The sequence below is a fragment of the Entelurus aequoreus genome, linkage group LG05, assembly GCF_033978785.1.
Source record: "Entelurus aequoreus isolate RoL-2023_Sb linkage group LG05, RoL_Eaeq_v1.1, whole genome shotgun sequence".
NCBI classification, from domain to species: Eukaryota; Metazoa; Chordata; class Actinopteri; order Syngnathiformes; family Syngnathidae; genus Entelurus; species Entelurus aequoreus.
The window spans coordinates 86,428,031-86,444,498 of record NC_084735.1 but is presented as its reverse complement, the minus strand read 5'-3'; the positions used below and the strand labels follow the sequence as shown (position 1 = coordinate 86,444,498).

Here is a 16,468-nt window from a genome sequence, read left to right as displayed (position 1 = left end):
TAAAGTAAAAAAAAATTGTGTTTATTTTTTAACACTTGAGACCCTCTTGGATCCCCGATAATTTTAGTGGGACTTTTTTTTAAGTGTCATTGCTCAAAAAATAATAATGAATTAAAATCAATGTTGTTATGAGTTATTGACCTTTTTTAAGGCTCCAATCATTATATAATCTCAAATATTCCAATTAAAATTTTTATTGGGTGAAAATATTGCATATTTTGTGTTTTTTCCATAAAAAACAGGATTTTATTTGACAAAAAGGGCATACAACTTAAATCTTTAACAACTTTATATTGGCAGATAGACCTGATGTTGATCTAGATCAGGGGTCACCAACCTTTTTGAAAGCAAGAGCTACTTCTTGGGTAGTGATTAATGCGAAGGGCTACCAGTTTGATACACACTTCAATAAATTGCCAGAAATAGCCAATTTGCTCAATTTACCTTTAACTCTATGTTATTATTAATAATTAATGATATTTACACTTAATTGAATGGTTTAAAAGAGGAGAAAACACGAAAAAAATGACAATTAAATTTTGAAACATAGTTTATCTTCAATTTCGACTCTTTAAAATTCAAAATTCAACCGGAAAAAAAGAAGAGAAAAACTAGCTAATTCGAATCTTTTTGAAAAAATTAAAAAAAATAATTTATGGAACGTCATTAGTAATTTTTCCTGATTAAGATTCATTTTAGAATTTGGATGACATGTTTTAAATAGGTTAAAATCCAATCTGCACTTTGTTAGAATATATAACAAATTGGACCAAGTTATATTTCTAACAAAGACAAATCATTATTTCTTCTAGATTTTCCAGAACAAAAATTTAAAAAGAAATTCAAAAGACTTTGAAATAAGATTTAAATTTGATTCTAAAGATTTTCTAGATTTGCCAGAATAATTTTTTTGCATTTTAATCATGATAAGTTTGAAGAAATATTTCACAAATATTCTTCTTCAAAAAAACAGAAGCTAAAATGAAGAATTAAATTAAAATTTAATTATTATTCTTTACAATAAAAAAAAAATTACTTGAACATTGATTTAAATTGTCAGGAAAGAAGAGGAAGGAATTTAAAAGGTAAAAAGGTATATGTGTTTAAAAATCCTAAAATCATTTTTAAGGTTGTATTTTTTCTCTAAAATTGTCTTTCTGAAAGTTATAAGAAGCAAAGTAAAAAAATTTATGAATTTATTTAAACAAGTGAAGACCAAGTCTTTGAAATATTTTCTTGGATTTTCAAATTCTATTTGAGTTTTGTCTCTCTTAGAATTAAAAATGTCGAGCACAGCGAGACCAGCTTGCTAATAAATAAATAAAATTTAAAAAATAGAGGCAGCTCACGGGTAAGTGCTGCTATTTGAGCTATTTTTAGAACAGGCCAGCGGGCTACTCATCTGGTCCTTACGGGCTACCTGGTGCCCGCGGGCACCGCGTTGGTGACCCCTGATCTAGAGATTTATCGTTAAACCTTGAATAATAATAATGATAATAATAATAATTATTATTATTATTATCAATAATAATAATACTAAATAATGACACATTTTTTATATTTTTTTTACCAAAACCATTTGGGGTCCCTGGGATCAAGCCTGAGTGGAGGCCTAAATGCATATATTTTTTATACATATATTGTATTGGTTTTTGAAATAAAAAACATCAAAATGGCCCCCGCTTGCTTTGATTTTTCAGTGTGCGGCCCTCAGTAGAAAAAGTTTGGACACCCCTGGTCTAGAGGGTACGCAAGAGAATCACTCAAACATTCAAAGTGTTACTGTTCAGACTGTGTGTAATGTTACAGTGGCTAAAAATATTATATATGCTTGTTTAAAAAAAAAAAATACTTTGCTTCGTTTTTAATGAATACATAGGCCTACTACGCTACTGTATTTTAATGTTGCTCAAGAGCCAAATATATGGTGGTACTTGGTGAAAAAAGTTTCAGAACCACTGCTCTAGATCTTTTTCTACGGGTGCCGGAAAAAGGTCCTTTCACATCCAAATCACAATCTTTTTCATTAAGATTCCGAATAAAAAAAATAAAAAATTTAAAAAAATTTAAATTTTTTTTTAAAAAAAATAAAATAAAATTAATTAATTAATTAAAAAAATTTAAATAAATATTCATCAATCCATTTTTAAAGGGATTTTTTTTAGGTCATATCTGAATTTACTCGCAGCCAAGAGGAGCCTGTTTTATTATGAAACAGTATCATTATTATAATTCACATGGCAAATAATATGTGGCAAGAACCGGTTTGAATCGTTTCTCGAGTCTCTTTGTTAATGAGATATTGAAAATGAATACATCAAAGTAAAAACCCTGCGGTTAATGATCATAATAAATTAGCAATGGAAATCACATTGCAAATAATTGAAGTGATTTGTCTTACACTGACCTTCTAACTAAGTTTTTTTTAGTCTGTTCAGTCTAATGAATTTTGGTTGGTGGTCTTCAACGATCCGCTGTCCAATTGTTCAGAGAGCCCTGTAATCCAGCCTTGGACGGGAGTCGTGCAGCGCGGCCTAATAGGATAGCAGTATTAACAATAGCACCAGCTGTTGCAGGGCCCCCTGTCGGCCACCGGCAAGAGTGTAAGGGTGGGGGCGAGGCAGTGAGACAGGGGAGGGAGGTGATTGACGGAGATCAAGAGGTTGTCTGCGGGAAGCTGTCAGTCTCATGTGGAATAACCTGGTAAGCGGCTCGGTTAGGAAACAGTGGAACTTGCAGACGTTGCTTATTTTTTTAGATGGGGGCTGATTAGTTTTATTTACCAAACTTCAACTTGGTTTTTCTTCTTCACTTTTGTTTTACTCCACTGCCTTCTCCGCAGGCCTGATTCAAACTGTGGTGCAGCCAGGCCCTCCACAGTGCACAGGTGGTTGTCGACTGTGCACCGACTCAAGACTCTACATGACTGAATAAGCCGCGACGGGGGGCGGGGGGGCTTACTTTGGCGGGTTGTTTTGTGTTTTTTTTCTTCGGAGGAGGGTTTACCGAGTTGCATTCAGGAACCCAGCAGCTTTAGAAGGAGCTGGTGGAGGATGGCAGTGGCTCTGGATGAAGTGTGGGGGCGGGTGAAGAATGTCTGCAAGCAGAATGGTCTGCTCATCCTGTCAGTGCTGGCCGTGGTAATTGGCTGCCTGCTTGGCTTCTTCCTCAGAGGCAAGCAGCTCTCTGAACAGGTCAGTTGATTCAATGCCTCCTGTTTGCCGCCACCCCCGGTGCATCCACCCTGAGCTATTTTCAAAACGGTCAAAGACGTCTGCTGATACGAGAGATTACTCACTTGTCAGGTGCCAGACATTAGAGACCTGGAGAGCAAGAAACAACCATGTGTTACAAAAGTTCACACATACACAACGTGCACGTAAATCAGTGCAAGGGCATTCCGATGACAACACATGAAGCAATTTCTAACAATAAAACTGGGGTGTTGGAAGGAATAACCCGATAATGAGAAAATAACTGTTTCAAAATCCATCAGGACAACCACTTCCTAGAGCACTGGATGGTTGGTCCCGTCAGTCTTTCCGATTGCCTACAGCTGCTGCTGGACTCATCTATGGATAGAAATTCCCGGTGAAGAGATTAGGAGTCAATCACTCACAGAGACATCAGGTCAACAACATACCATCCTTATATAATTCACGCAAGTCAGAATGGCCGGTGGATTGAGACAGCTGCAATTCTGCATGACATCTGTGTGCATTCCTTTAAGTATGTCGTCTATGGATGTTCTCATTCATCCAGGTCATTGTAATCTCAGGACAGTCAATCGATCGCCACTGGACTGTTTGATTTGTCTTAAAAGACGTTTCGCCTCTCTTGCGAGTAGGCTTCATCAGTTCATGCTCATAGACTTAGATTGGTGTGATCTAGTCTTAGACTTAGATTGGTCAGATCTAATCTTAGACTTAGTTTGGTCTGATCTAGTCTTAGACTTAGTTTGGTCACATCTAGTCCAGCGGCTGGTGCCAAAACCCCAAATATTTATATTCCAAAACCAGGAGGGTGTGCCTGGGCAAGGATGGTTTCGCCCTATTGTAGTGAGGAAAAACAACTGTTTTAATGCAAACGAGCAATCCTAACTGTCAAAGCCAACGACAATCGTTGAAATATAATTTCCCCTCGTTAGTATTGAGGTATTGTGTGGCAGAACGATCGCTGCGGTTCGACTACTACCAGTCCAAAATAGTCGGGATCCCCCACGTTGGCATTCTATTCAGTTGCAAACAAATGGCATTCTGGTCACCTTCTGTGACCAGAATGTTTCTAACTCCTGTTATTTGTTGGAGGCTAAATTGCAGGGTCTTTTAGGAATGGTTGAAAGGACAGTGTTGTATGTGGGAGACAGGTGGTGTCGCAGACCAGCTCCTCTGTTTAGGGGTGGTTCTTTAAGTATGTTGTGTGTAAACAAGACAAGAAAGTCCACTTGAGGTACGAGAATCGAGAGAAAATGTAAGGGTTCTTAGGGTACTGGATCGAACACACTTGTGTGTTCAGTCTTAGAAGACATGTTGCCTCTCATCTGACCAGGCTTCATCGGTTCATGCTCAAAGACTAGATAGGACAGCTTTAGTCTGACAGCATGGCACAGGATCTATAGAGACATGCCTCACAGTTAACCCGAACAGTCCAGTCGTGATTGATTCAATGCCGTTGAGGAATGGGCATACTTGCCAACCCTCCCAAATTTTCCGGGAGACTCCCGAATTTCAGTGCCTCTCCCGAAAATCTCCCGGGACAACCATTCTCCCGAAAATCTCCCGATTTCCAGCCGGACAACTATATTGGTGGCGTGCCTTAATGGCACTGCCGTTAGCGTCGTCTCTCACCTGAAAAGGAGACTATTATATATGTCTCCGTTATCCATAGGTTTATCTATAGGCAGTCACGGAGCTATTTCTCAGCGTGTGTTTATTCCAGCCGGCACGTTAATGCACTGACACACAACATCCACAAGGCGGCGGCAACGCAGTATTATGGGCCACCTTGCAAGCAACATTCCGTTCTCATTTGCGGATGTTGTCAACAAATCCGTGAAGGATATGTTCCCGGATTCAGAGATCGCTCGCCAGTACTCAAATGGCAGAACAAAAGCTACTCAAATAGTGAAAGGTAAGTGTTTTTTTGGTTTTTTTAAGTAAGCAGCAAGTACAGTACAGTTAGTAGAACAACTGTGTTTTCATTACTGTTTACTGTACTATATATATATATATATATATATATATATATATATATATATATATATATATATATATATATATATATATATATATATATATACATACTGTGTATATATATACATATACATACATATATATATATATATATATATATATATATATATATATATATATATATATATATATATATATATATATATATATATATATATATATATATATATATATATATATATATATATATATATATATATATATGAAATACTTTAATTTCAGTGAATTCTAGCTATAAATATACTCCTCCCTCTTAACCCCGCCCCAATCTCCCGAATTCGGAGGTCTCAAGGTTGGCAAGTATGGGAATGGGACATTTCGCAGGACATTTAAGTGTTGCTCAGCACCAAAACAGAATATCAAGTATGCAGTACTTTGCAATATATATATAAAGTCCCTTTTAAAATTATACATATTTAATCGTTTTGTCGATTCTAATGTCTTCAAATAATTCCATTCATTATAGTACACCAGTTTTGGGTTGCAGCCCCCGCTTGGTTCAACTTTTACAACGCAGCGCATTGCCAAACATTCGTAGTCAACAGAGGGGCGATTAAGGCTGTTCAGAAACTTGAGGGTACCTGGTATGAATCCAGCTTTCGCCATATTAGTCACTGCCATTGTGTCCTTGAAGAAGAAGCTCTTTACCGTCATTGCACAAGTACAACGAGATTTCATTTTCAGAACAATCCCGTTCAACAGCAGACATACATTGTACAGGAGACAGTACAGGAATGCTGATGGGTTGCCACTTACGGCGCTCTACAAAAGGTGGACAAAAGGTTAAAGAAAAAAGTCAATCTCAGACTGTTCTCCCACGGGGGCGGGGGTGGCAGACTGGGGCCAAGGAAAGAAACTTGATAGCCGATGAGCACACATAAACTCATTACGACACAGAAACCACGAGACTTGCAACAGGAGATGGGCGAGGGGGCCCTGCGGTGGTGAAGCTCCAGCCTTTTTAGCGCTGCTCCAGCCGTCCATCACTCCGAGGGGGTTTAAGCGGTGGCAAAGGCGTGGGGGTGGGGGTATTTGTACATTTGTATCCATGGTCCATGGTGTGTGTGTTCAGTCTGTCGTCCTGGAGTCGCTCTGCAGCCGGTGGCGAAGGAACAGAGTTAACCTCTCCAGGTGTTGTTGACAGGGAAGGAGTTCGCTTCACTGTCCTCGAGGGGAATCTTGAAGCAACCACTTTGCCATGTCCCAGCCAGAAATTCTAACTTTTCACTCTAATTGTCTATTTCTGGTCCTCAAATTCGTTCTGCAGTGCAGACGGCGTCTGATGTTATCCAATTTGCGATTTATCCAAAATCGCAGAAGTCTGAGTGTCCAGAGTTCTGCCCGCATCCTCCAATCATTTGTGGCAGTTTTAGGGTACCTTGAACGGCTGTCAGCATCCTCCAATTTGTCGATACACCAGAGCAGTGCTTCCTCCAATCAGCAGATATCCCGTTAGCATGATTCCGAATAGGTAGATGTCTTCAATGTCCTCGACTGAAAGGGTCACCAGGCACGCGGCACTCTTCTTCTCCCAAGAGTCCGCCGTGTGTCCAGCAACAACCGTTCCGTCGACTCAGGCAGGGTTCCCCGAACCCGAGAGCTTGTTTATATTTGTTGAGGGGTCAGTTGATCAGGTCCATTGTTTAGATTTTGGAGAACAGTGCAAAAAGAGGCGACAAGAAAGTTTAACAAGACATGACGAGACAAAGAGGCAAGCATGGCAGACACGGAGAGGGGAGGGAGGGTGACCGTCTTTGCCTAGAGCCAAGAGAAGAAAAAGAGGAAACAACATGACACTTCATCCTGCTTTCTCCCAGTGCCACTCACACCGAATGTTTGCCGGAGGTCAGAAAGGCCGCAGGCGCAAATTTGCAACTACGTTTCCATCAGTCTACTCCAGGGCAGCTGTGGCTACAAATGGAGCTTATTACCATCAATGTGTGAATTAGTTTATTATTCTTCGGTCAATGGTCAACAAAATAAACAAACAGTTCTACATTCACAGATTGAAAATGAAAAAGTTGCAGACCGAAAGGGTTTAGGCTGAAGTTGAACACTTAAAAAAAATCCCAGAATTCCCGGTTTTCCAAAGCCCTATTTTCACCTTTTGTTCTTGAGTTTTCACAGTCCACATTTTTTAACCAATTCCAACCATTCCACCATCAAAACATCAAACGGTATTATTTTTTCCCCCGAAATTCCAGGAATTCCGAAGTACCAATTCTGTTTCAATACTGTTACTACGTCATCATTGTTCAACCGATTCGAAAAATTGCAACACCAACCCATTTATATAATTACGCACAATTGTGCCAGTAGCAATATTTTCAAAAATTCCCGGTTTTCCCCAAATTCCCAACTTTCCAGGAAATTCCCATTTAAATGAATGGCCATATTCAAAGTTCTACAATACCCCAAATTCTCAAAATCTTCGCCACTTTCTACCTTATTCAGACCTTTCTACTATCCACACTACTCACCGAAGATATCAAAATCAAAACATGTTTTCCATTTCCCAATTTTTCAGGTTCAGGTTTAAAAAAATCCCAGAATTCCTGGTTTTCCAAAGCCCTATTTTTACCTTTTGTTCTCGAGTTTTCACAGTCCACATCTTTGAACCAATTCCAACCATTCCACCATCAAAACATCAAACGGTATTCATTTTTTCCCCGAAATTCCGAGGTACCAATTCTTTTTCAATACTGTTACTACGTCATCATTGTTCAACCGATTGCAACACCAACCCATTTATATAATTTTGCACAATTGTGCCAGTAGCAATATTTTCAAAAATTCCCTGTTTTCCCCAAATTCCCAACTTTCCAGGAAATTCCCATTCAAATGAATGGCCATATTCAAAGTTCTACAATACCCCAAATTCTCAAAATCTTCGCCACTTTCTACCTTATTCAGAACTTTCTACTATCCACACTACTCACGGAAGATATCAAAATCAAAACATGTTTTCCGTTTCCCAATTTTTCAGGTTCAGGTTTTAAAAAATCCCAGAATTCCTGGTTTTCCAAAGCCTTATTTTTTACCTTTTGTTCTCGAGTTTTCACAGTCCACATCTTTGAACCAATTCCAACCATTCCACCATCAAAACATCAAACGGTATTATTTTTTTCCCCGAAATTCCAGGAATTCCGAAGTACCAATTCTGTTTCAATACTGTTACTACGTCATCATTGTTCAACCGATTCGAAAAATTGCAACACCAACCCATTTATATCATTTTGCACAATTGTGCCAGTAGCAATATTTTCAAAAATTCCCGGTTTTCCCCAAATTCCCAACTTTCCAGGAAATTCCCATTCAAATGAATGGCCATATTCAAAGTTCTACAATACCCCAAATTTTCAAAATCTTCGCCACTTTTTACCTTATTCAGACCTTTCTACTATCCACACTACTCACCGAAGATATCAAAATCAAAACATGTTTTCCATTTCCCAATTTTTCAGGTTCAGGTTTAAAAAAAATCCCAGAATTCCTGGTTTTCCAAAGCCCTATTTTCACCTTTTGTCCACATCTTTGAACCAATTCCAACCATTCCACCATCAAAACATCAAACAGTATTATTTTTTCCCGAAGTTCCAGGAATTCCGAAGTACCAATTCTGTTTCAATACTGTGACTACGTCAACATTGTTCAACCAATTCGAAACATTGCAACATCAACCCATTGATATAATTTCGCATAATTGTGGTAGTATCAATATTTTCTAAAACGTACGTTTTTCCCAAATTCCCCAACTTTCCAGGAAATTCCCATTCAAGTAAATGGACATTTTCAAAGTTCTACATTGCCCAAAATCTTGCGCAATTTCTGACCTTATTCGGACATTTCTGCCAACCACACACACTACTCACCGAAGATATGAAAGGCAAAACAGGTTTTCCATTTCCCAAAATTACCGGTTTTCCCGGAACTTCTCCCAATTGACAATGAATGGACTATATACAAACCTCTATATACAGTCGTGGTCAAAAGTTGACATACACTTGTAAAGAACATCATGTCATGGCTGTCTTGAGTTTCCAATTATTTCTACAACTCTTATTTTTTTGTGATAGAGTGATTGGAGCACATACTTGTTGGTCATTAAAAACATTCATAAAGTTTGGTTCTTTTATGAATTTATTATGGGTCTACTGAAAATGTGAGCAAATCTGCTGGGTATACATACAGCAATGTTAATATTTGCTTACATGTCCCTTGGCAAGTTTACCTGCAATAAGGCGCTTTTGGTAACCATCCACAAGCTTCTGCTTGAATTTTTGACCACTCCTCTTGACAAAATTGGTGCAGTTCAGCTAAAGGTGTTGGTTTTCTGACATGGACTTGTTTCTTCAGCATTGTCCACACGTTTAAGTCAGGACTTTGGGAAGGCCGTTCTAAAACCTTCATTCTAGCCTGATTTTGCCATTCCTTTACCACTTTTGACATGTGTTTGGGGTCATTGTCCTGTTGGAACACCCAACTGCGCCCAAGACCCAACCTCCGGGCTGATGATTTTAGCTTGTCCTGAAGAATTTGGAGGTAATCCTCCTTTTTCATTGTCCCATTTACTCTCTGTAAAGCACCAGTTCCATTGGCAGCAAAACAGGCCCAGAGCATAATACTACCACCACCATGCTTGACGGTAGGAATTGGTGTTCCTGGGATTAAAGGACTCACCCTTTCTCCTCCAAACACATTGCTGGGTATTGTGGCCAAACAGCTCCATTTTTGCTTCTTCTTCTTACCACAGAACTTTCCTCCAGAAGGTCTTATTTTTGTCCATGTGATGTCAGATGAATTGCAAATTCTAGTTCAACTCTTAAAATCCAGCATCCTAGGGATGTTGCAGAATCTTTGAACAAGATTTAACCAAAATATCTTATTTGAATAGATATTTTCTTAATTTTAATATTTTTAAACGGCAATACACAAAATATCATGCTAAAATAAAATTAAGATAAGGATGCAAAGTCATTGACTAAAAATAAGTAAATAGCTACACGCCACAGACTTCTTGCACCCTCACTGTACTCCGTACTGTACCTTAGCCCTCGGAACGTTCCTTGCCTTGAAATGGCAAGTCAATCGTTTCGCACATCAGCTTAATGTCTGCTCACGGAAAAACGAAAATCATAATCTACGGTTTGACTCCCTCAAATGGCCTTGACGCTGCAACAACAGGAGCAGGCTGTTCTGAAAACATCCCCCCCGAGGACTCCTCAATGATGGACGCTTTTGACCTCCCTCCCTCCTCAACGACACCTGGAGTCGAACTTTTGCTTGCATGCAGAACGGCCCCAGGCCTATGGACACTACATCAACACACCCAAGACAATGGGCATATACACTCCCCCCCCCTCCCGTTCCCCCTCCCCATGCCTTCACCACCGCTTGATTCCCCTTCGGGGGGATGGACGGCTGGCAGCGCTTCATAGCAGCAGTCGACCTCCAGGGTCCCAACTCCCCCGCTCTGTTGCGAGTTGTCGTGATTATATGTAACATGTTTATGTGTGCATGGCATGGAGGTTTTTTTCCCTCTCCAGACCAGCCCCCCTGAGGATTCCAGTCTAGATTGTATTTCTTTACTCATCTTCTTCCCCAGCGTTTTACCTTTTTCCCATCTTTTACGGGGAGCCTCGTGGTGACCCATCAGTGTTCCTGTTCTGTATCCCTGTACACTATTTGTTTGTCTAATCTTGAACAGATTTGTGCTGAAAACATAGTTCCGTTGTACTTGTGCAATGACGATAAAGTCCTATCCTATTGCGGTGTGTCAAAAGTGCTAACGTTATCGTGTTCTTCTTGCAGGAGGTGAAGTACTTCCAGTTTCCCGGAGAGCTGCTCATGAGGATGTTGAAAATGCTCATATTGCCGCTGGTCGTTTCCAGGTAGGAGTAACACATCCTCTACACCAGTGACTGTCATCGTGAAGAATAAACAAAACAATAACATTAAATAAATGTCCAGTGAAGTGTTAGAAATGAATTTTCTGTAGAATTGAATCCCTTTTCAACATTCTCTTCTCCGTCCGTGTTCTTCACGTTCCTACCAGTGGCGTTTTGCTATGCTTTAGAACATGCGGCACACAACCGTACTATAAACCGGAGCGTTCTAGAAGCAGTCCCGCCGTGTGATCTACGACGGAACCCACATTTTAGCACGCCAAAAGGTGCACCCTGGGAGACCCCTGGCACTAACTGGGAGCGGAATGATCCGATTGCATAATGCATAGTGCAAGGAATTGTTTAGGATAATGTGTGTCATTAACAGGAAAACAGTGCAAAAAGTAACTCAAATTATGAATGAGGTTGAGTGTTGTTTATATGTTCACAAATTGTGAATTACTTTTGGTTCTAATAGTATATCTAATTAAATAATTAATTTTAATAATTGAATTTTTTTTACTTAATTCCTTTTTACCCTGGGAGACTCTGGCACTAACTGTGACTGGAATGATCCGGGTGCAAGGAAATGCATAGTGCAAGGAATTGTTTAAGATAATGTGTCATTAACAGGAAAACAGTGCAAAAAGTAACTCAAATTGTGAAGGAGATTGAGTGTTTTTTATATGTTCACAAATTGTGAATTACTTTTGGTTGTAATAGTATATATAATTTAAAAAATAATTTTAATTATTCTATTTTTTCTAACTTAATTCCTTTTTTCCCTGGGAGACCCTGGCACTAACTGTGACTGGAATGATCCGGGTGCAAGGAAATGCATAGTGCAAGGAATTGTTTAAGATAATGTGTGTCATTAACAGGAAAACAGTGCAAAAAGTAACTCAAATTGTGAAGGAGATTGAGTGTTTTTTATATGTTCACAAATTGTGAATTACTTTTGGTTGTAATAGTATATATAATTAAAAAAAAATTTTTAATTATTCTATTTTTTCTAACTTAATTCCTTTTTTCCCTGGGAGACCCTGGCACTAACTGTGACTGGAATGATCCGAATGCGAGGAAATGCATAGTGCAAGGAATTGTTTAGGATAATGTGTGTCATTAACAGGAAAACAGTGCAAAAAGTAACTCAAATTGTGAATGAGGTTGAGTGTTGTTTACATGTTCACAAATTGTGAATTACTTTTGGTTCTAATAGTATATCTAATTAAATAAATAATTTTAATAATTGAATTTTTTTTACTTAATTCTTTTTTACCCTGGGAGACCCTGGCACTAACTGTGACTGGAATGATCCGGGTGCGAGGAAATGCATAGTGCAAGGAATTGTTTAAGATAATGTGTGTCATTAACAGGAAAACAGTGCAAAAAGTAACTCAAATTGTGAAGGAGATTGAGTGTTTTTTATATGTTCACAAATTGTGAATTACTTTTGGTTGTAATAGTATATATAATTAAAAAAATAATTTTAATTATTCTATTTTTTCTAACGTAATTCCTTTTTTCCCTGGGAGACCCTGGCACTAACTGTGACTGGAATGATCCGGATGCGAGGAAATGCATAGTGCAAGGAATTGTTTAGGATAATTTGTGTCATTAACAGGAAAACAGTGCAAAAAGTAACTCAAATTGTGAATGAGGTTGAGTGTTGTTTACATGTTCACAAATTGTGAATTACTTTTGGTTCTAATAGTATATCTAATTAAAAAATTAATTTTAATAATTGCATTTTTTTTTTACTTAATTCCTTTTTACCCTGGGAGACCCTGGCACTAACTGTGACTGGAATGATCCGGTTGCGAGGAAATGCATAGTGCAAGGAATTGTTTAAGATAATGTGTGTCATTAACAGGAAAACAGTGCAAAAAGTAACTCAAATTGTAAAGGAGGTTGAGTGTTGTTTACATGTTCACAAATTGTGAATTACTTTTGGTTGTAATAGTATATCTAATTAAATAATTAATTTTAATAATTGCATTTTTTTTTTACTTAATTCCTTTTTTCCCTGGGAGACCCTGGCACTAACTGTGACTGGAATAATCCGAATGCGAGGAAATGCATAGTGCAAAGAATTGTTTAAGATAATGTGTGTCATTAACAGGAAAACAGTGCAAAAAGTAACTCAAATTGTGAATGAGGTTGAGTGTTGTTTACATGTTCACAAATTGTGAATTACTTTTGGTTCTAATAGTATATATAATTAGAAAAATAATTTTAATTATTCTATTTTTTCTAACTTAATTCCTTTTTTCCCTGGGAGACTCTGGCACTAACTGTGACTGGAATGATCCGGATGCGAGGAAATGCATAGTGCAAGGAATTGTTTAGGATAATGTGTGTCATTAACAGGAAAACAGTGCAAAAAGTAATTCAAATTGTGAATGAGGTTGAGTGTTGTTTATATGTTCACAAATTGTGAATTACTTTTGGTTCTAATAGTATATCTAACTAAATAATTAATTTTAATAATTGCTTTTTTTTACTTAATTCCTTTTTACCCTGGGAGACCCTGGCACTAACTGTGACTGGAATGATCCGGATGCAAGGAAATGCGTAGTGCAAGGAATTGTTTAGGATAATGTGTGTCATTAACAGGAAAACAGTGCAAAAAGTAACTCAAATTGTGAAGGAGATTGAGTGTTGTTTACATGTTCACAAATTGTGAATTACTTTTGGTTGTAATAGTATATCTAATTAAATAATTAATTTGAATAATAGCATTTTTTTTTTACTTAATTCCTTTTTTCCCTGGGAGACCCTGGCACTAACTGTGACTGGAATGATCCGAATGCGAGGAAATGCATAGTGCAAGGAATTGTTTAAGATAATGTGTGTCATTAACAGGAAAACAGTGCAAAAAGTAACTCAAATTGTGAATGAGGTTGAGTGTTGTTTACATGTTCACAAATTGTGAATTACTTTTGGTTCTAATAGTATATATAATTAGAAAAATAATTTTAATTATTCTATTTTTTCTAACTTAATTCCTTTTTTCCCTGGGAGACCCTGGCACTAACTGTGACTGGAATGATCCGGATGCGAGGAAATGCATAGTGCAAGGAATTGTTTAGGATAATGTGTGTCATTAACAGGAAAACAGTGCAAAAAGTAATTCAAATTGTGAATGAGGTTGAGTGTTGTTTATATGTTCACAGATTGTGAATTACTTTTGGTTCTTATAGTATATCTAACTAAATAATAAATTTTAATAATTGCATTTTTTTTTTACTTAATTCCTTTTTTCCCTGGGAGACCCTGGCACTAACTGTGACTGGAATGATCCGGTTGCGAGGAAATGCATAGTGCAAGGAATTGTTTGCGTATGGCAGATATGTTAATACTACGAAAAAAAGAACGTCATTGAAAAAAACGCCAGCCAACACTGTCTTAAGCCCTTAAAGGGGAACTGCACTTTTTAGGGAATTTATATAAGAAAAGAACACATGTTTTTATTTATTTTTTAATGCATTCTAAACAGTAAATAAATGTGATCAAAATAGTTGTATTCTGCTTATAAAACCTCCATTAATGTTTTATATACATGATGTAAGTATATATGTAGTAGTAACATTCCTAAAAACATTTAATATTTACGTATTTTGATCAATTCACTTTTTGTTCAACATCAATAAGAGACAACAAATATAATATAACATCACTTACTGTACATGGTCTGCTGTCATTAGGATGCCGACTGCTGAGATGTTCATATAGTCCCGTTTAGATGAAGAATGGCTCACGGAGAAAAGGGGGGTGGAACCAAGCGTCTTTTCGTGTCGTTCTCGCCATTCCCGGGTCTAAATTGGCTGTCAAAGTGTCACAACTTGTCGGAATACGTCCTCAGCCTTCTACTATCCGGGTGAGAGGCATTAATTCGATAGATCTAGAATAAACGAGGCGGGAAAGCGGCTCACCAGTCAATACGCCGATGTCCTCTGATCACGGCGCCGCTAAAAATAGTTTGTCTGCGTTAGCGCTTATAATAACATCGCTAATACTCGCTTAATATTCAAGTCAAGTTTTTTAGAAGGATTTATGGAGGACCTCTTATTGACTCCATTATAAGTGGACTTTTATTTACCGTTATTTCTGGGTTAGAATGGATGAACAAAAAATATATATTTTGTAATTTTCCTCAATTTTCTACATAATATCAGCTGTTAATAAGTGTGTCCTGTGGTATTTGTATCAAAATATGTTCATCAAGTTTAACCCTCAGGGAGACCTGGGACCTTTTCGGGTCCTTTTATTGCCTTTGAAGATGACATCATGCAAGAAAACGTACCATTTTTTTTAAAAGTATGGCCACAAGAGTTGTAAAAAGGAATTCATCTCAAAATTTGCATTGTCCGTTCTTTGCCGATTTATTTTCCGCCGGAGCTATTGAGTGAGTATGCATTGGAGTCCCCCGGGACCCTTTTGTCCCCCATTGACTCCCTTTTATAATGCCCATTTTTAGATATACTGGAAACCACTTATTTTATAACACTTTTTTCCATGAAAACCAAATAAATACAGATGTTATCGGCCAATAAATGCTTTAAAATGTAATATTGGAAATTATCGGTATCGTTTTTTTTATTATCAGTATCTGTTTTTTTTTGTTGTTGTTGTTTTTTTTATTGAATCAACATAAAAAACACAATATACACTTACAATTAGTGCACCAACCCAAAAAAACCTCCCTCCCCCAATTACACTCATTCACACAAAAGGGTTGTTTCTTTCTGTTATTAATATTCTGCTTCCTACATTATATATCAATATATATCAATACAGTCTGCAAGGGATACAGTCCGTAAGCACACATGATTGTGCGTGCTGCTGCTCCACTAATAGTACTAACCTTTAACAGTTAATTTTACTCATTTTCATGAATTACTAGTTTCTATGTAACTGTTTTTATATTGTTTTACTTTCTTTTTTATTCAAGAAAATGTTTTTAATTTAGTTATCTTATTTTATTATTTTTTTAAAAAAGGACCTTATCTTGTTTATTTTTTTTAAAAAGGACCTTATCTTCACCATACATGGTTGTCCAAATTAGGCATAATAATGTGTTAATTCCACGACTGCATATATCGGTTGATATCGGTATCGGTTGATATCGGTATCGGTTGATATCGGTATCGGTAATTAAAGAGTTGGACAATATCGGCATATCGGATATCGGCAAAAAGCCATTATCGGACATCCCTAATATATATATACATATATATTAGAGATGTCCGATAATATCAGCCTGCCGATATTATCGGCCGATAAATGCGTTAAAATGTAATATCGGAAATTATCGGTATCGTTTTTTTA

The 16,468-nt window shown here is 37.4% G+C and overlaps 1 protein-coding gene across 1 annotated transcript in view; it reads left to right on the top strand.

Annotated features, from left to right (window-relative positions):
- The first annotated feature begins 2,664 nt into the window (after positions 1-2,664).
- LOC133651202 (excitatory amino acid transporter 5-like) overlaps positions 2,665-16,468 on the top strand; it is a 120,258-nt gene continuing 106,454 nt past the window's right edge. The window contains exons 1-2 of the mRNA XM_062049230.1: positions 2,665-3,194; positions 11,064-11,143. Coding sequence (XP_061905214.1) covers positions 3,054-3,194; positions 11,064-11,143 — 221 coding nt within the window. The 5' untranslated portion in view covers positions 2,665-3,053. The remainder of the gene's footprint in view (positions 3,195-11,063; positions 11,144-16,468) is intronic.